Source organism: Dermacentor variabilis, chromosome 10 (assembly GCF_050947875.1).
Source record: "Dermacentor variabilis isolate Ectoservices chromosome 10, ASM5094787v1, whole genome shotgun sequence".
NCBI lineage: Eukaryota > Metazoa > Arthropoda > Arachnida > Ixodida > Ixodidae > Dermacentor > Dermacentor variabilis.
Window position 1 is genome coordinate 65,457,721 of NC_134577.1, and position 19,592 is coordinate 65,477,312.

The 19,592-nt window shown below is 46.1% G+C and overlaps 1 protein-coding gene across 1 annotated transcript in view; it reads right to left on the bottom strand.

Annotated features, from left to right (window-relative positions):
- Positions 1-19,592, bottom strand: part of LOC142560664 (dnaJ homolog subfamily C member 21) — a 28,813-nt gene that overhangs the window by 7,937 nt on the left and 1,284 nt on the right. Inside the window, exons 2-7 of the mRNA XM_075672909.1 lie at positions 17,808-17,936; positions 17,086-17,174; positions 12,480-12,596; positions 10,697-10,870; positions 9,566-9,616; positions 7,061-7,140 (exon numbers count right to left, since the gene is read on the bottom strand). Coding sequence (XP_075529024.1) covers positions 7,061-7,140; positions 9,566-9,616; positions 10,697-10,870; positions 12,480-12,596; positions 17,086-17,174; positions 17,808-17,936 — 640 coding nt within the window. The remainder of the gene's footprint in view (positions 1-7,060; positions 7,141-9,565; positions 9,617-10,696; positions 10,871-12,479; positions 12,597-17,085; positions 17,175-17,807; positions 17,937-19,592) is intronic.

Sequence of the window (19,592 nt, forward strand, 5' to 3'; positions counted from 1 at the left end):
AAGAAAACAAAAACAAATGCTGACTTCATCTAATGGCTTTTATTTACTTAATGAATCAGCAAATTGTGTTTCTATTGTGCATGAAAGCACGGCAGTAGCAACTATTCTCATCTCGATTGATTAGCGCTCACAGCGGCGAAGGCCTCGCGACTTTCTTCGGAGTGTGGCCGCTGTGCATGTCTTCGTCTGATGCCCGTCTTCATCAGAGACGCGCATTTCACTACCGCGCAAGCATCCAAAGAAATGCTATTACTAGAGACGGCAATGGTTGTGGTCAAACAGGATAAAATTAATTTCAAGGTACAGTGCCACAGGTTTCTGCTGTTTCTGAAAAATAAACACCATGCAAATTTGTCAAGCAGACAACTGACGCATAGCGTGCAGACACAAAGCCGCATTCACACAGCACACTATGCGATATTCCATGTGAGGCAATGACAATGCTAACCTTCTCGGAGGTCAGCACAACAAAACCTCAAGCAAACACATCTTGCTGTGTGTTCTGTGTACTACGCAGTAGTAGCCCCACAATTCAATAAAAGTTTAACACTTCAGCCATGATGCCATGTGCTGTGTGAGGCAATGACAATGCTAACCTCCTCAAAGATTATGAACAATGGTGCACAACAACGCTACAAGCAAACACGTCTCGCTGTGCGTTCTGTGTGGTATGCAGACAATCTGCAGAGGTTCATGCAAGGTAACCTTTACCATCAATTCACTACTGTCGTATTGTAATGAACACTGAAGAAATTAAACATTCATCGTCAACATCACCAATAATTATCGTGAATCAAAGCAAGCAGCAAAGAAACCTTCGCTTACATTGATTGCTACCAGTGTGGGGGATCCGCATAATTTTTTATTTTATTTTCAATTTAATATATTGTCACGTGGTAGTGACGTTAAAGAACACAGTAGCAATACTGTGAAAGGCAAAACTAGCTTTTATTGAGCGAACCTGTGCCCACAAAGACTGGCTACACTTAAAGCACAACGATAGCGGCGAACATAGTCGGCGATCGTCGAAAATCTGATCAGCGGGTCCAGCGCGTCGGCTTTTATACAGCAGTCATCGAATGTTCCACACTAATCGTTGGGACCCTAGTGCCTTCCACGAAGTTCTACACTATTCCTGTCACACCATGAAATCAGATAACACAAGGTTCGGCAACAACAGACAGCGGATAGAAGCATCGATAACTTTCCAGAAACTTCAGATACATGCAGGCGCGTCCCGCGCTGTGCGATAACATTTGTTAGGTGGCGAAACGTGGTCGCCCTTTAAATATAAGTACACGTGTCAATACCCCCTTCTTAAATAGCATCGACCCGATGCTGCAAACAAACGAAAGTAATAACGAAAAGCACTCGTAGCAAAGAAAACAACAAAAATAAGGAAGTTCGTTAGCGTCCATAAAAGGGTTTAAGGCGCACCACGTGGACCACTTCAGATCGTGCGCAGCGCCGCTGTGAATGCGAAATGCTGTCTGGCACGACCTCATAGTCCAGTGCGCCAATACGTCGATGACCTTGTAGGGTGCGAAACAGCGTCACAATAGTTTCTCACTCAGTCCTTGTCGGCGTATCGGGGTCCATACCCAAACACGGTCGCCGGGCTGGTACTTGACGAAGCGTCGTCAGAGATTGTAGTGTCGGCTGTCGGTACGCTGCTGGTTCTTGATCCATAGGCGGGCGAGCTGTCGGGCTTCTTCGGTGTGCTGGAGATAGGTAGTGACGTCAAGATTCTCCTCGTCAGTGACGTGCGGCAGCATGGCGTCGAGCGTCGTCGTCGGGTTCCTGCCATAAACCAGCTTGAACGGCGTGATCTGTGTTGTTTCTTGCACCGCCGTGTTGTAAGCGAATGTTACATACGGCAGGATGGCATCCCTGGTCTTGTGTTCATCATCGACGTACAGTGCTAGCATGTCGGCGAGGGTCTTGTTCAGGCGCTCCGTGAGACCATTCGTCTACGGGTGGTAGGCAGTTGTCCTCCTGTGGCTTGTCTGGCTGTATTGCAGAATGGCTTGGGTGAGCTCTGCTGTAAAAGCTGTTCCTCTGTCGGTGATGAGGACTTCTAGGGCACCATGTCGCAGCAGGATGTTCTTTACGAAAAATTTCGCCACTTCGGCTGCGCTGCCTTTTGGTAGAGCTTTAGTTTCAGCGAAGTGGGTAAGGTAGTCCGTCGCCACGACGATCCACTTATTCCCGGATGTTGACGTCGGAAATGGCCCCAACAAATCCATCCCAATTTGCTGGAATGGTCGACGAGGTGGTTCGATCGGCTGTAGTAATCCTGCTGGCCTTGTCGGTGGTGTCTTGCGTTGCTGACAGTCTCGGCATGTCTTGACGTAACGGGCGACGTCGACGGTCAGACGCGGCCAGTAATACCTTTCCTGTATCCTCGACAGCGTCTGGGAGAATCCGAGGTGCCCAGCGGTTGGATCGTCGTGTAGGGCGTGCAGTACTTCTGGATGCAGTGCTGACGGTACAACAAGAAGGTAGGTGGCGCGGACTGGTGAGAAGTTCTTCTTCACGAGCAGGTTGTTTTGTAGCGTGAACGAAGACAACCCGCGCTTAAATGCCCTAGGGACAACATCGGTGTTCCCTTCCAAATACTCGACGAGGCCTTTAAGCTCCGGGTCTGCTCGCTGCTGTTTAGTGAAGTCTTCCGCGCTTATTATTCCAAGGAAGGCGTCGTCGTCCTTGTCGTCTTGTGGCGGGGGATCGATGGGGGCGCATGATAAGCAGTCGGCGTCAGAGCGTTTTCTTCCAGACTTGTATATTACAGTGACGTCATATTCTTGCAGTCTGAGGCTCCACCGCGCCAGCCGTCCTGAAGGGTCCTTTAAGTTAGCTAGCCAACACAATGCATGATGGTCGCTGACGACTTTGAATGGCCTGCCATAGAGGTAAGGGCGGAATTTTGCTGTAGCCCAAATGATGTTGAGGCATTCTTTTTCAGTCGTAGAATAATTTCCTTTCGCTTTTGACAGCGACCGGCTAGCATAAGATATCACCTGTTCAAGTCCGTCTTTCCTCTGGACTAGGACGGCACCGAGGCCTAGGCTACTGGCGTCAGTGTGGATTTCAGTATCGGCGTCCTCGTTGAAGTGTGCAAGTACCAGCGGCGACTGCATGCATTTCCCACTTGAACTCGACATCACATTTCGTTAGATGTGTTAGCGGCTCCGCGATGCACAAAAAGTCCTTGACAAAGCGCCGAAGGCAGGCACACACGCCAAGGAATGTGCGCACTGCCTTCTTGTCGATTGGCTGCGGGAACTTTGCGATGGCAGCTGTCTTCTGCAGGTCGGGGCGTACTCCAGATTTGCTGATGACGTGGCCTAGGAATAGAAGCTTATCATAAGCGAAGCAACACTTTTCCGGCTTCAGAGTGAGCCCTGATGACCTGATCGCCTCTAATACTGTCGCAAGCCGCCTGAGGTGATCGTCGAAATTTCCGGCGAAGACAACGACGTCTTCCAAGTAAACAAGACAGGTCTGCCACATCAATCCTGCTAAAACCGTGTCCATCACGCACTGGAACGTTGCAGGCGCCAAGCACAGTCCAAATGGCATAACCTTGAACTCATAGAGGCCGTCTGGCGTGATGAAGGCGGTCTTTTCGCGATCCCTTTCATTGACTTCTATTTGCCAGTAGCCAGACTTGAGGTCCATCGATGAGAAGTATTTAGCATTGCAGAGCCAATCCAATGCGTCGTCTATCCGTGGCAGGGGGTATACGTCTTTCTTCGTGATTTTGTTCAGTCGACGATAATCAACGCAGAAATGTAGGGTTCCGTCCTTTTTCTTAAGTAAAACAACTAGAGAAGCCCACGAGCTTTTCGACGGCTGGATGATGTCGTCGGGCAGCATTTTGTCGACTTGTTGTCTTATAGCTTCACTTTCTCGCGTCGAAACTTGGTAAGGGCTCTGGCGGAGTGGTCGAGCGCACTCTTCGGTAATTGTGCGATGCTTTGCGACTGGTGTTTGTTGAATCCTCGACGACGTCGAAAAGCAGTCTTTGTATTGTCGAAGCAGACTTCTGAGCTGTTGCTGCTTAATCATGGGGAGACTTGGATTTATGTCGAAGTCTGGCTCGGGAACTACGGTCGTCGGGGTAGATGCGACAGAATCTGAGAGGACAAACGCATCGCTGGTTTCCTGAATTTCCTTGATGTACGCGATCGTCGTACCCTTGTTGATGTGCTTGAACTCCTGGCTGAAGTTTGTCAGCAACACTTTCGTGTTTCCTCCGTGCAGTCGAGCGATCCCTCTTACAAGGCAAATTTCACGGTCGAGCAGTAGACGTTGGTCGCCTTCGATGACGCCTTCTACGTCAGCGGGTGTTTCGGTGCCAACCGAAATAACAATGCTGGAGCGAGGCGGGATGCTCCCTCGATCATCGAGCACACTCAAGGCGCGGTGACTACGAGGGCTGTCCGCCGGTATCACTTGATCTTCTGACAGCGTAATTGACTTCGATCTTCAGGTCGATGATTGCGCCGTGTTGGTTCAGGAAGTCCATGCTGAGAATGACGTCTCGTGAACACTGTTGCAGGATAATGAAGGTGGCAGGGTAAGTCCAGTCATGAATGCTAATTCTTGCCGTGCAGATTCCAGTTGGCTTAATGAGGTGTCCTCCAGCGGTCCGAATTAACAGGCCTTCCCATGCAATCTTAACTTTCTTCAATTGGGCTGCGATGGGTCCACTCATGACGGAGTAATCGGCTCCTGTGTCTACTAAGGCGGTGACTGCGTGGCCGTCGAGAAGCACGTCGAGGTCGGTGGTCCTTTGTCTTGCGTTACAGTTAGGTCTTGGCGTCGGATCACGGCTGTGTCGCGTTGACCTGTGGCTGGTATGGGACGTCGTCAGGTCGTCTTTCGTCGTCGTATTCTTTGTTTCCACACTTCGCCGGGACGGCGGCATGTTGTTATGCCGTCGAGGTAGTTTCTTCGGTGTCTTCGTCGGCGGCGGAGGATCTTCGTCAGTTCGACGAACAGCAACCGCACCTCCATCGGTTGCTGCTTTTAGTTTTCCGGATATGGGCTCGCAGACCGGCCCGGGCTGGGCCAGTGTATGGACGGCGCTGCGGCGACAGGTAGCGGCCTGGTGACGGCGAACGGCACGGTTGTCGAGTTCCACTGAGTGGCGGCTAGGTAATCGGCGATGTCACGTGGGCGCTCCCCAAGCTGTGGACATGGCGTGTTGACAGTGAACCCTCTCAGTCCCAAGTTGCGGTAAGGGCATCAGCGGTACACATGGCCGGCTTCTCCGCAGTGATAGCACAGCGGGCGGTGGTCGGGAGCTCACCAAATGTCCGTCTTCCTCACGTAGGTGCGCTGGGCGACGACGGAATTGCGGCGTTACAGGGCCCTGGCACGGTCGCGGAGGGGCGCCTTGACGGGGTGCGACGGCGGCGTAGGTCATCGCTTCTGGCTGGGGCTGCGGCAATTGAGGTTGCACCTCAGGAACCCCAAGCGATCGCTGAACCTCATCTTTCACGATGTCAGCGATCGAGGCCACTTAACGCTGCGACGAAGGCAGGACCTTGCGCAGTTCTTCGCGCACAATGGCCCTGATGGTCTCTTGAAGGTCTTTGGAACCCAGTCCTTGGATGGCATAGTGTGGTGTGAGCCCCTGGCGGTTATACCGCCGGATGCGCATCTCCAGAGTTTTCTCGATCGTCGATGCCTCTGCAGAAAACTCGGCTACAGTCTTCGCTGGGTTACGAATAAGTCCTGCGAAAAGTTCTTGCTTGACGCCCCGCATCAGGAAGCGGACTTTTTTCTCCTCCGACATTTCCGGGTCAGCATGCCGGAAAAGACGGGCCATCTCCTCCGTGAAGATCGTGACCGTCTCATTTGTTAGCTGCGCTCTGGTTTCTAGTAGAGCTTGTGCTCGCTCTTTTCGCACAACGCTTGTAAATGTTTGCAAGAAGCCGCTTCAGAACAGGTCCCACGTCGTTAAGGTGGCTTCTCGATTCTCGAACCAGGTCCTGGTGGCATCTTCCAATGCGAAATACACATGTCGCAGCTTGTCGTCGCTGTCCCAAGTGTTAAACATAGCGACCCTCTCATACGTCTCCAGCCAGCTTTCCGGGTCCTCAAATGTGGAACCGCGGAACGTCGGTGGCTCCCTGGGCTGCTGCAGAATTATTGGGGCTGCTGACGCTGCCATTGGGGCTGTCTTCTTGGTCGTCTCTGGACGATCTTCTCGGACGATCTTCTTGGTTGCCTCTGGTAGAATTACGCGTTCTGGGGGCAGCTGCTGTAGCTGGCGGCTTGCTCGATGTTCCGGGACGACGTTGGTGTTGTCTTTGCGGTCCGGGCTTCAATTACAGCTTGCCGGGGGCGTCCGGCACATGAACGTAAAGCACCTCCACCAGATGTCACGTGGTAGTGGCATTAAAGAACACAGTAGCAATACTGTGAAAGGCTAAACTAGCTTTTATTGGGCGAACCTGTGCCCACAAAGACAGGCTACACCTAAAGCACTACGATAGCGGTGAACACAGCCAGCGGTCGTCGAAAATCTGATCAACGGGTCCAGCGCGTCGGCTTTTATACAGCAGTCATCGAATGTTCCAGACTAATTGTTGGGACCCGCGTGCCTTCTACAAAGTTCTATACCATTTGCGTCACGCGATGAAATCAGATAACACAAGGTTCGGCGACAACAGACAGCGGATAGAAGCATCGATAATTTTCCAGAAACTTTGGATACAAGCAGGCGCGTCCCGCAATGTGCGATAACATTTTTTAGGCAGCGAAACGTGGTCGCCCGATAAATATAAGTACACGTGTCAATATTGTTAAACATTAACAGGTAGTTCTTCTAAAATATTTGTATTCGATTTGATTAGGAAAGTTCATTATTCAAACACCAATATAAACAACCTATCTACTCAGCATGTGGACGTTTGTTCACAGTGTCATGTTCATGACTGTCATGTTCATACGGTTCCAGTCCATTGCTAAACACTCCGACGAGGAACCAAGAAAACTGCAAAATGACAAAGAGTTCAAAATTTACAAAGTAATGAAATCTGCTCACTTTTTCTGCTCTAAAATCCTCTGCACACGCTTGGCCTCGGATTTCCGAGCACTCTCTGCTGCCTTCTCCTCAAGCTCTTTCTGCAAGCACAATTGCAAAAAAGTGCACGTAAACCAAAGGAAAGATTTTATAAATAGAAGAGACGGAAAACAAACAATACAGTTCCGAAAAGGTGTGTCACGACCATAAGCTCTCACTTTTTTGGTGCCCTTAGGCACATCGGGAGATTTCAACAAAACTGAAATGGACACAGGCACTGAAGCTGTTTCATGCTAACCTGCTGCAGCGCTGCAGTATCTATACCATATTTAACACTTAGCACATAAAGCTGCAGAAGCTACAAAAGTAGTGCAGTCATAGAAGTTTCACACCATGAATTTCGCAGTGCAGTTGTTCTCGACTGGAAATGCTTTCTACAGAATAACTAGTTCACATATTATAACTAGAACTCGTGGACATAAGGTTACATCGAATCACATACATATTACATATTTGTGCACCTTTGTGCTTCTGGTGTGCGATGTTTTATGTTTTGGTCGCGAGCACGAGTGGTGCTCTGTTGCCGCTGGTCGAAGAAATGTGTCGCTCCATTCGTTTGGTGGCAAATGGGTTGAGATCTGCGACACTTCCCGCATAATAATTATGTCATATATGTGTCATAAAAGTGTGAAACCTTGTGTTACATCAAATTAGGTGACGCATGCCCATATTTTCTTTTTCATATTGACGCACTATTTTTTGGTCACGTGTGCGAGCAACGAGAGAAGTTTTGCTAGCCTTTGTAGAGTTGCCTACTATGTATGAAACGATGTACAGTTAAACCTCGATATAATGAACTTCAATATAACGAAATTCTCTATATAACGAAGTATTAAATTTTTCATAACCACTTGTCCATACAACACCATGTACTATTTAAAACCTCAATATAGTGAAGTGTGTTTGTATACGATTTCAATATAAAAAAATTTCACTGCCACCACAAAGGAATACTGAGACAATAACTGGAAACTTCCGCGGATACAGATGGTCAAATGATCGAATTACAAGCAGCTGCTTGCAAGTGCACCTCTCAAATCGCACGGGGCGCGACAAGGGCGACCGCTGAAGTGGAGTGATGCTGCCTGTGTAGCAGTGCCCACATTGCAGATAAGTCCCTGGGCTATTGGTTCAAAGGCCACCAGTATGCCCATGTGACACCAGTGTTACATTTTAAAGGGACACTAAAGGTTAATATTAAGTCAACGTGGACTGTTGAAATACCATCCCAGAAATTTCGAAACGCTTGTTTCGTGCAAAGAAGAGACTTATTTTAAGAGAAAATGCGTTCTGACGAATCCGCGTACCTCTAGCGCAGTTCAAATCACCCGCCCTCCGATCGAGGAGTATTGACGTCATGGTCTCATAGTGACGTTGCGCTGTCGGTGAGTAAAACGGCTCCCGCAGACGGCGCTACAGCTTTTCTGCACAAAACGCAAACGTGCGGCCAGAAACAGAGCCAAGACAGAGCCGACAGCAGCGTGAAAGCGGAACTATGGTGGCTAGCGGAAGGGAAAGCACATGACGATAAGCTGGTTCTTTATTTTATGACGCCAACTTCGACGCTCATTGCAATGGATGACCCTGACGACACATTAGCTCGCGATGCTGGGCTCGAGTTCAGCGATTTAAGCTCTGATGAACGTGACCTGCTGTTGAGGGCTTGCGTTGCTGGGGTCGTTGCGTACTACTCTGACGACAGCCTGCCTTGAAAGGCACTTCACGCGACTTCAGTAAGTCGGCGTTGAACTCGTAATCCTCTTGATGAAAGTGCAGCGAGCACACTACATGATTTTTCGGCTCTTTGCCAGCGCGCTGTGGCAGAGGTATGGCACTTAACCACTTCAAACGGAGAGGTTCATTCGTTGGCACACAGTGATAAGTAACGTTGGATTCGATGCTGCAACTGCCCTTGGCCAAGTTCCGCGGACCGTTTGCGCATCCCACATCACATGGACGTGGCATTTTCGCTGCTTGTTCCAAATGCAAGTTTCGCGAGCCAGCAGGACCACCGCAGCAGGACGCGATAAAGAAACAACTGAAACTTCAAAGCACGCGCGGCGCAAAGTTGACCACGCAGAGTCGAGCGAAAACGAAACCTTTCGATCACCCATACTACTCAAGGGTAACATCAAAATGTTATTTTTTTTTTTAGAATCAAATAGAAGTAGACAAGTAGCATTTTCTTCCGTCTTATAATCTAATGAAATGATCTTTTTAATACGAGTAGTTGAGTACTAGTGACTAATTATGATGAGGAGTGCTTTCGTCATCGGGCTAGTACCAGAATGTCACTGGGGGGTCGCAAATCGTGTCATGCATTTACCTCAATTTCTCAGTTACTAAAGCTCTGTTCGCGATTATACTGACGCCTTAGACGCTCTAGAGCATTGCTTTATCACTTTAACTTGACTTTCTGGTAACCTTTAGTGTCCCTTTAAGGTAGTGAAGCAAAGTCAAACTCACCTTTCTTCTTTGAACCCTCCGATCTCGCTTCCGGACAAACTGAACCAATTGCTGCATTGCAGTAAGAGAAAAACAAAAGAAAAACACCCCTGTCACATGAAATACTTAAACATCACTTATAGGGAACAACATTCATTACATCAAACGACATTGGATTCCAGCAAAGCTACGTGGGCAGAAGTGATGTAATTTGTATAATATGGTGATGACGGTACGTCAAAGAATATAAGACACAAGAGATGAAGCAGCGTATCCGCAGAACTTCATAATGCAGACATTGTTTCACTAAAATTAACTTGAGATATTTATGGTAATTAAATAAAAAAATATTGAGGGTTGTAGGGTTTGGAGTCCCAAAACTACATTGCGGGTTATGAGGGACGGTGTAGGGGAAGGCTCCAGATTAGCACCTTAATCTAAGATAATCTACTCTTAACTTTAATTTAAAACCTTAATTTTTATGCCAGCATTCTTGAATTTTCCCTGCATTAAAGTGCAGCTGCTGCAGCTGGAAATTAAACCCACAACATCGTACTTCACAGCAGAATGCCATAGCCACAGAGCAACCGTGATAGGTGGCAATAAAGTTAATCTTTCAGATCATGTTTACATATGTATTTGAGTGATACTTACCAAAGTCGAGAAAAGACTCAAGCCAGGTACAAATCCGAAAAGTTGTAACCAAACAACATGACTGACGTTACACCGAGCACAGCCCTACTTTGGCAGTTAAATGACTAAAGGGCATGCTGATGTTTAATCAGGCAACAAAATATCTGTAATGTGTTGTTCCTTTGCGTACTGCATACATAATTACATCACAATGTAGGTTCTGTCAAGGGCATCAATTCACAACAGTGCCTGCAATTTAGTTTCAGTGTCTTGATTAAGTTAGGCTATGTAATGTAATATTAGGTTAGGTCACAAGATATGTGTAACGTGTTGTTCCTTTGAGTGGAGTACGCGGAATTAGATCACCATGCAGGTTCTGTCACGCGGCGCCAATTCATAACAGCGCTTGCAGTTCAGTTTCGGTGGATTAATCTGTTACACACACACAAAAAAAAACGCAACTGGAAGCAGCACTGATGTCTCTTCTGGCACAGAAATTTCATGAGGCACTACACTCACCTTGACTTCCTCATTGCGTTGCCGTCGGGCGGTATCTCGCACCTTGCGGTTCTCGCGTTCCATGAGGCGTGCCACTCGCCTGTTGGGTGCCGTCCGGACGTCGTACGTGTCGAGCCAGGCAAAGGTCCGTGCCGTGCAGTAGCTCTGCCAGTGGCCGTAAAATGGGCCAACAACCTACCAGCAGATGTAAACCAAAGAAATCATCAACAACTTCGTGAAATTTGTCAGCATAAAGCAAAAAGAGGAATAACTGAGGGGCATGGTTTTACTTGGTCACAAACCCATGAACCCATGAAAAAAAGCATAGAGAAATTAACTATGGTTCTTACTGAACTGCAGAGATAATGAGGTAAAGGGAAATGAAAACAGGTGAAAAGACAACTTGCCCCTAGTAGGAGCCAGACCCACATCTACCGCATTGCATGTGCAATGCTATACAAATTGAACTACAGCAATGGCTATCCTAGTCAACAGATTTTTCAGACATGCCTGATAATTCAGATGCCTTCACGGCATCACCCTATACCCCACAAAGCCAATGTATAAGAATGTCTTAAATTTCAGACGCTGAAACCCTTCACCGTCCACTTTTCCAGACCTTTTGCCATGACTGCAGGTACGAAACGGCATGAATTGTAGCCAACACCGCAGCGATTTTGATTATCTCACAGCTTCGAACCAGCACTCTCGCACGCTGATCCACTAGCAGCCATAGCCACCACCTAGGCCTATCTGCTTCGATGCTCACTATCAAGCTTCCTGCAGTTTGGTGCCATGTTTTTCATTGCCATTGGGTCAGAAATGGCACCGACTCCACCTTTGTCATGCTTGCCGATGGCTTCGAAGCACGGAGATCACGGCAAGGGTCCAACATTGCACAATGCTGGTTCCCGAAAGCCAGCTTCGCTGCGTTACAGTGGAGTTACGCACTGAAGCATACGCAATGTATTGCGGTGAAGTACACCAAGATCGGAAGTGAGGCCACTGTCAGGGGACACAGTGTGTATTCCTTAATTATACGCGCACGTACCCACCATCTTCTGTCATAGTAGGTGCACCAATATGCCTAACAGTGTACTGGCAGGCCTTCAGAGCTATTTCAAACATTCCAGTGGTTATTTGAGCCCTTGGGGGCATATAAAGAGATGCATTCATTTTTTTAGACTGCACCGATTTTTCAGTTTTCACAGCCCCTAGGGGGTCTGAGAAACCGAATGTTAACAGCATATACTGTATTGGGTATCTGTGCATCTGTACTACTAGGTGTGGCCTAGAGAGTGTTAGCCAGCACCACTTACGACCATGGTAATGGATATAGAACATCCACCACCATTTTGCTTCATTTTTTACTTTGAAAGGCTGCCTTTTGGCATAATAAATACATGGTTACATATACACAAACATCTGTTTTGTTCAGGTTGCCCAACAGAGAATGATAGTAGCGTTCGTGGATCCAGTGTTCAATGTGGGGACGGCACCTTGATTGAAGGCCTGTCACACGGAGGTGGCAAAGACGGGCTTGAAGAAGTTGAGGGCAATTCCACATTTAGTGAGAGCATTTCTCTAACCTCCCAATAACGAAACTTGGAACTGATGTCACTAGACCTTTAGAAATGTCAAACTGAATGGACAAGCTTAGCAGTTCTGAAACTTTGTATGCAAAACCTTCTGAAGTATGTAAAACTATGACCTAAGGGCACACAGACTGGCACCAGTATAAATTACACATAGCTAACATCTGTAGGAGCTTTAGTGTGCTGTGACTCGAGGTACAAGCGCTTACCTCATCATATGAGCTGGTGCTGTTTCCAAAGCCTGGTACAACCACGGGGTCATCATGGTAGGGTTCATCCTCGGCAGCGAGTCTTTGAAAGACATCTCGAAACACCGCATAAAATCCCTGGCGTAAACAAGAACAGAAAGACATCAGGAATGGAGACTTCTGGCTCATTAGTAAAGGATATTACTGCGTTTATGCATGTATAACCGACACAAGAAAATGAAACAAGATTGACTACAATGCAGAACTGTGAGCTTTTCCACCATCACATGCATCTTCACTGCAGTGATGCCACTGTTCAATGCCATTTTGAAGCAGCTTTTGGAGCAGCCAGATTGCATTTCGGAGCAGTGAAATCTGCTCTCAAAGCAGCTTTATGAAAACAACTGCAAGACATATTACATGGAGCCATGCAAAGACAATGATTGGTCAATGGTTCATAACCTCACCGTACATTAAAAAATGATGCCACTGCTTTGTCGCAGTTCTCATTGTGAACTACACTGAAGTGGCTGTGTTGAAAGATGTGCTTAAAAAGCACTTGAGTGGAAGCACTTGGATGGCAGACACTTCGGAGGCATTTCAGAAAACTCAGCATGAGCTTACCGCTATGAACAAGTCCTTTAGGATGGAGTGCTTTGTGAAACATACAAATATGTTGATCAATTGCAGAGGTTCACGTAACAGACACCCCTTGCCTCTAAAAATGAAATGGGTAGTACAAAATTTTTTTTTAATCTTTTGTTGCCGCAATGCCATTATATTTATTTTCACATTTATTGGGCCTTTACTGCTTTCCGTGCCAGGCATTTTTCCAGAGTGCAACATATTCAATTTCTGTGTAACACATTAGCAAGCTTTAAACTACAGTGCTCTTTATTGTAGATACTGTGTGATGCTGATGGTTTTCGCAGTTTTTAAACCTGAAAATACAAATATGAAGACTTATGCCAATGAATTATTTTAATTGGGATACTATTTGTTTCTCATATAACATGGGCCCTTTGTTGCTGTCACTGTCCCTTGAGGACACCTAATAATTACCATTGGAGTCCTCTGAATCAGGGTTTATAAAATGTTCTTGAATTTCTGCATTGTTGAAAAAATGCATGGGCACTTGTGCTGGTCTGCCATGTTGGGAAAGCAAGCAACAGTGACAGTCAATAACATTGTCGCGCCATCGGTAGTATAAAAACAAAACCTACCATAAAATTTTAGCTCAGCCCAGTTCTGAGTAGATGGCACAACCCATCTAAAATGTATCAGATTCGCAAATGATCGTGAGCATGGCCAGAAGTGTGTGTCAGTGGCCGAACAAGTATATTGGGCATGGCAATTTAGAAGATGAATATTAGGTATCAGTAATATTAATAGAAACACTATGCTAGCTATGCAAAATGTTGCTTACATAGGCAATTTATGTGCTTCGGTGGTTGCAATTATTAACAAGCTGGCAAATATTAAATATAAATTTGTTAAGATATTTTTTCATTTTTGCAGTTATGGTATATGTTTATTTTGAACACTTGAGGCTGACCTTATTAAAAAACAAATTCTACATTCTCCTGCAGCCTTTTCATTCTGAGATATGTTAGTAATCACATTTGATAGGCTAATTTTGCATTCACATGCAAAAGTTTTGATGCAAACACAAACACCCATGTGACATAGCTTATGGTGGAGAAAAGGAGGAAGTCAGTCAGGCTTTTGCTAATTGAGAGGTGGAGTGCAGCTGTTATCAGCTCTACCTGCCTTCTATGTTGATGTGCTACGGAATTGGATAATTGTGTCGATACCACACCCTCAGAATGTAAACGTCGCGCACCCAGCATCCGATTTGACGAATATATCGAAATGGAGAGCGAAAGAATAGAAAAACCAAACAAAATGAACTAGTTTCAAGTACGACTGTCATCTCAAGTTTCTTACATAAGTACCATATTTTTCAACGCATAACCAACTATACCGTGTAGAACCCACACCCCCAATTACAAGAGTATAAAAAAAAAAAATTTGCCACTTACAACATTGTATGCAGTACAGTGCATACAACGACGCTCGCATCACTGCAATAACAACCTCCATTCGCAAATGAACAACTCATCCATGTCATACCTTCGGCCAGCAGCTCTGTTTCCCCCCTCCCCCCCTTTTTTTTTGCTGATGTCAATAATCTTCAGCTTCTGCTGCACTGTAAAGGATGGCTGTTGAGCGCAGCTCATCATGGTCCGAGTTCTAGTTTACTAGTGCCACATGCACTCTTCGCCAACTACTGAATACAATATGGCGATCCGTAAAGAGGAAAATGGCAACCATGAAGGAGGGCAGAAGGGAGCTTCAACATGCAGGGGTGGGGAGAGGGTAAGGCTCCGTAGGAGATAGAGAAGCTTCGACTGAAGGAGAACCTTGCCTTGAGGTGTGGCTCCATGGCAGCATGCATCACAATGCCATGAAGCCACACCTCAAGGCAAAATTGGCATATAACCTGCACCCTGACTTTACTGTTAAATTCTCGGATTTTTTATGCGGGTTACACGCACAAAAATATTGTCTGTTCCAAGTAATGAATTTTTTTAAGTTAATTAACAAGTATTGGTTAATTATGCATTTGCTGATTGTACTTTGCTAAAGTCGTATCTACCAGAGTGCATAAAACCACCTGTGCAAACAGCACTTGCATGGCTAGCATAGTGTTTTTACTAAAATTACGGATACTTTAACTCTGAACACACTCTACATGAAAAAGAAAACTTGGGAGGTTGCCTCCCCAGTGAAACACCATGGAAGTCACAAGCAGCATAAAGAAACTTAGTCACAGCACAGGTTGATTCTGTTGCAACAAGCGAAAACAATCGGTGCAGCCGTAATTAGAAGTTGACGTGGCTTTGTTGAAAGAGTTGCAAAGAGTTAGAATAGAAACTCTACAGCGCTGGACTGCATGCTCGTTTTGTTTCAGTGCAGCACTTCATCTGACCACGCCTACAAAAAGTGCTGATCACCTTGTTTAGGGTCACAATTAATACAGTGTAACCACACTAATGCAGTGATGACAGCATCAGACTATAGATATGAAATAAGAAAGGCTCAGTGCAAGATGCACAGTGGCAATTCCCAACTGAGTTCACTACTCTTATGTGAGGTCACAACTAAGTGGCAACAAGCGGTGACCAAGTGGGTGCAAGGTATGGGGCCTCAAACGTGCTTCTGAGACAAAGAAACGACAGCACAGTAGTGGAGACAATCACAAGGGCATCTATTGAGCCATCTATACACCAATCTAGCCAGCCGAATTATTGCTAATAGAGCACGCCAATAGGCGCGTGACAAATCAAGGAAGTCCGACTCACCGCAACAGGATAGCAAGCGAATATGTTTGCCCCCATGCTGGACACCAACCACTAATCATTCGCATGATCATACATGCGAACGGTGGTGCATTCGAAGGATTGTGTTCATCCATTCTGGTGTCCTGCTCCTAAACCTTTTACAGGATGGTCCTGCAACTGGTCAGCGAGTGCACAAAACGTCCGCAACGCTAGCCTTCACCAAGCCAAAGAGGCAGAGGCTACTTACCTTTGCATGCGAGTAACCTCGCTGTTAGGTGGTATTAGCAGCACAACACTCGCACCATCTCTTGCACTAAATTAAATTATGGGGTTTTATGTGCCAAAACCACTTTCTGATTATGAGGCACGCCATAGTGGGGGACTCGAAATTTTGACCACCTGGGGTTATTTGACGTGCACCTAAATCTAAGTACACGGGTGTTTTCGCATTTCGCCCCCATCGAAATGCGGCCGCCCTGGGCGGGATTCAATCCCATGACCTCGGGCTAAGTAGCCCAACACCACAGCCACTGAGCAACCATGGCGGGTATCTCTTGTACTATACTGCAACTACACCGATCCTCGCCTGCACAAAGCTACTCGGCGAAGCCAGATTACAGGAGGTTAGAACCATGCGGGAGAAACAACATCAGGAGATGCATGAGAGTTGAGCGTCCCCACAAAGGTGACAGACAGAGCGACAGGCACAAGATCACAATGGCAAGAGTGGCTATCTCCTCACCTCAATTTATAAGCTTCGCCTAAGTGTGTGCTGGCGATTGGAGCGTGATGACACAGTCCCATGCCTGCTTTTGGCATGGGCATGCCAGTTTGGGTATTTTTTTTACGAAGGCTGTAAATTCTAGATTCCTTTCCAGAGAATATATTTGTTCGAGAGCTTTACTTAAATTATCTTTTTAAGAACAGTTAAAATTTTCTATGCTAACCGTTATCACTTAGTACAGTCAACCACATAAGCTTATGGGACACAGGATCTGCCAAGAAGCTGAATTCTTATGAAGCATGGTTACAGACCTTCAAATTAAATGTTCCAGCATGTAGTAGCCTTCACCATCTACACAGTGATTCATTAAACTAGAAGTGCCATGCCTTAACAGTGCAGAAATTCACATTTGCAGGGGAAACAATGTCCTGTAAGCTTTTGTGGCTGATTGAACATTATTTCACTTGGCGTACACCACTCGCCTCTGCAATGCCTGGTAAGCGCTGACAATAAAAATAGCAGAACAGAAAATAAAAACAAAGCATGCATTAAAGGGCACCTTTTCGTCATCTCCATAACCGCTGAAACAGGAGGAGTTGAAGTAGCAGTAGACGTCTAGACTGTCATCCTTGTAGTCACTACCAAGACCTGAAACATGAGTTGCATAAAATCACCAAATGACTCAAAGTGATCCTACACGCATATGTATCCCTGACCACAAGAGCTTTTGAAACAGAAAGTCATCAAATAAATAAATAAATACAAATAAAATTATAATAGTAACAAGTTTCATAGCAGTCAATCATTTTGCCCTAGAAATGAATTCTGCACATCATACTACAAAGTTCACTTCAAACCCTTGAATTCTACAGAGTGTACCAACTATCATCCACGAAGATATAAAATTATGCAAATGCCATGTAGCTGGACATAACCAAGGTAATGTTGTTTGCCGTTGCTTGGAGATACTCAAGAGTATCTTTTGCATTCTGCCTAATTACATAATTATTCTTAATTAATTAAGTGACTTCTCAAATACTATAGTTAGATTAAGAGTGTCAATGAGAAAATTGAAGAGCAACATGAAAAACTCCCGATACAGGTTTCTGTTGCTTATTACGTGCTACATGAAAGTGTTTTTCAGAGTGTGAAAGAAGCTTGTGAATACATACAAAATGAATGCATGCAATTCTTAATCCCCAAGCTGCTGTAGCGGATATAGGCCATTGCCTCTTTGAACTTTCGCAGAGACAGTGAGAGAAAAGAAGAAAGGGATCTCACCTCCTTTGAGTATGGCATCACGGTGCTTGTCATACCAGGCCCGTTCCTGGGGATCACTCAACACATCGTAGGCCTGCTGGATGAGCTTGAATTGTTCCGTCGCCTCCTGAAGATTATCCGGATTCTTATCTGAAGATGAAGGGCAGTGCAGTTTTATTTCAGAAACGATTCTATCGAGGTACGGCATGAACGCTTTATGGACGAGTGCTGCCTACAAGCAACCAAATACGATTTTCTTGCTGTGTTTCGCTTTTGAATATGGAGCTTCTGGCTAAATCCCTTGGGCCAACACTGAATGGTAAGCAGCAAGTACAATTTGTCAGATTGGAACAGGAAAAAAGGACGGGGAGGAAGTTCGGCACATGACTCACTTTATTATGAAAGCACACTGATTGAGAGAAGAAAGGCTGATGCAAATATTCATGGCTGCAGTGGTATCGCACAGGTCATCATCATCATCATCAGCCTGGTTACGCCCACTGCAGGACAAAGCCCTCTCCCATACTTCTCCAACAACCCCGGTCATGCACTAATTGTAGCCATGTCGTCCCTGCAAACTTCTTAATCTCATCCGCCCACCTAACTTTCTGCCGCCCCCTGCTACGCTTCCCTTCCCTTGGAATCTAGTCCGTAACCCTTAATGACCATCGGTTATCTTCCCTCCTCATTACATGTCCTGCCCATGCCCCCATTTCTTTTTCTTGATTTCAACTAAGGTGTCATTAACTCGTGTTCGTTCCCTCACCCAATCTGCTCTTTTCTTATCCCTTAACGTTACACCCATCATTCTTCTTTCCATAGCTCGTTGCGTCGTCCTCAATTTAAGTAGAACCCTTTTCATAAGCCTCCAAGTTTCTGCACTGTACGCGAGTACTGGTAAGACACAGCTGTTATACACTTTTCTCTTGAGGGATAATGGCAACCTGCTGTTCATGATCTGAGAATGCATGCCAAATGCACCCCAGCCCACTCTTATTCTTCTGATTATTTCAGTCTCATGATATGGATCCGTGGTCACTACCTGCCCTAAGTAGATGTATTCCCTTACCACTTCCAGTGCCTCGCTACCTATTGTAAATTGCTGTTCTCTTCCGAGGCTGTTAAACATTACTTTAGTTTTCTGCAGATTAATTTTTAGACCCACTCTTCTGCCTTGCCTCTCCAGATCAATGAGCATGCATTGCAATTGGTCCCCTGAGTTGCTAAGCAAGGCAATATCATCAGCGAATCGCAAGTTACTAAGGTATTCTCCATTAACTTTTATCCCCAATTCTTCCCAATCCAGGTCTCTGAATACCTCCTGTAAACACGCTGTGAATAGCATTGGAGGGATCGCAGCTCCCTGCCTGATGCCTTTCCTTATTGGGATTTTGTTGCTTTCTTTATGGAGGACTACGGTGGCTGTCGGTCAGTGGCTCTACTGTCGGTGCTGACTTGGTGCAGCTGTACAGGTACGAAGCAGCAGCACAGCAGATGACCCAGCATATGCCTTGCGGTGGATTGCCTTGGATTAGCTTCGATCAGTTCCAATACGCTAAACATTATTTTTAGCTCTATGTAAGTGGGGCTTTAAAGCCTGCAAGTGCCTTTGAAACCCCACTTACATGAGTCTGCCATGTCTATGCAGGCACAGGTGTATACACTCCCAGAAGCAGATCATACCAGCAACTCAGGACCTCTCAAACGTATGCATTCCATGCACACTGGTCGGACACAACATAACACCTGCACTGTGTCTGCACCTTGGCATTCGTTTCTTGAGTGTCGCGCTGTGCCTGTGCCGCA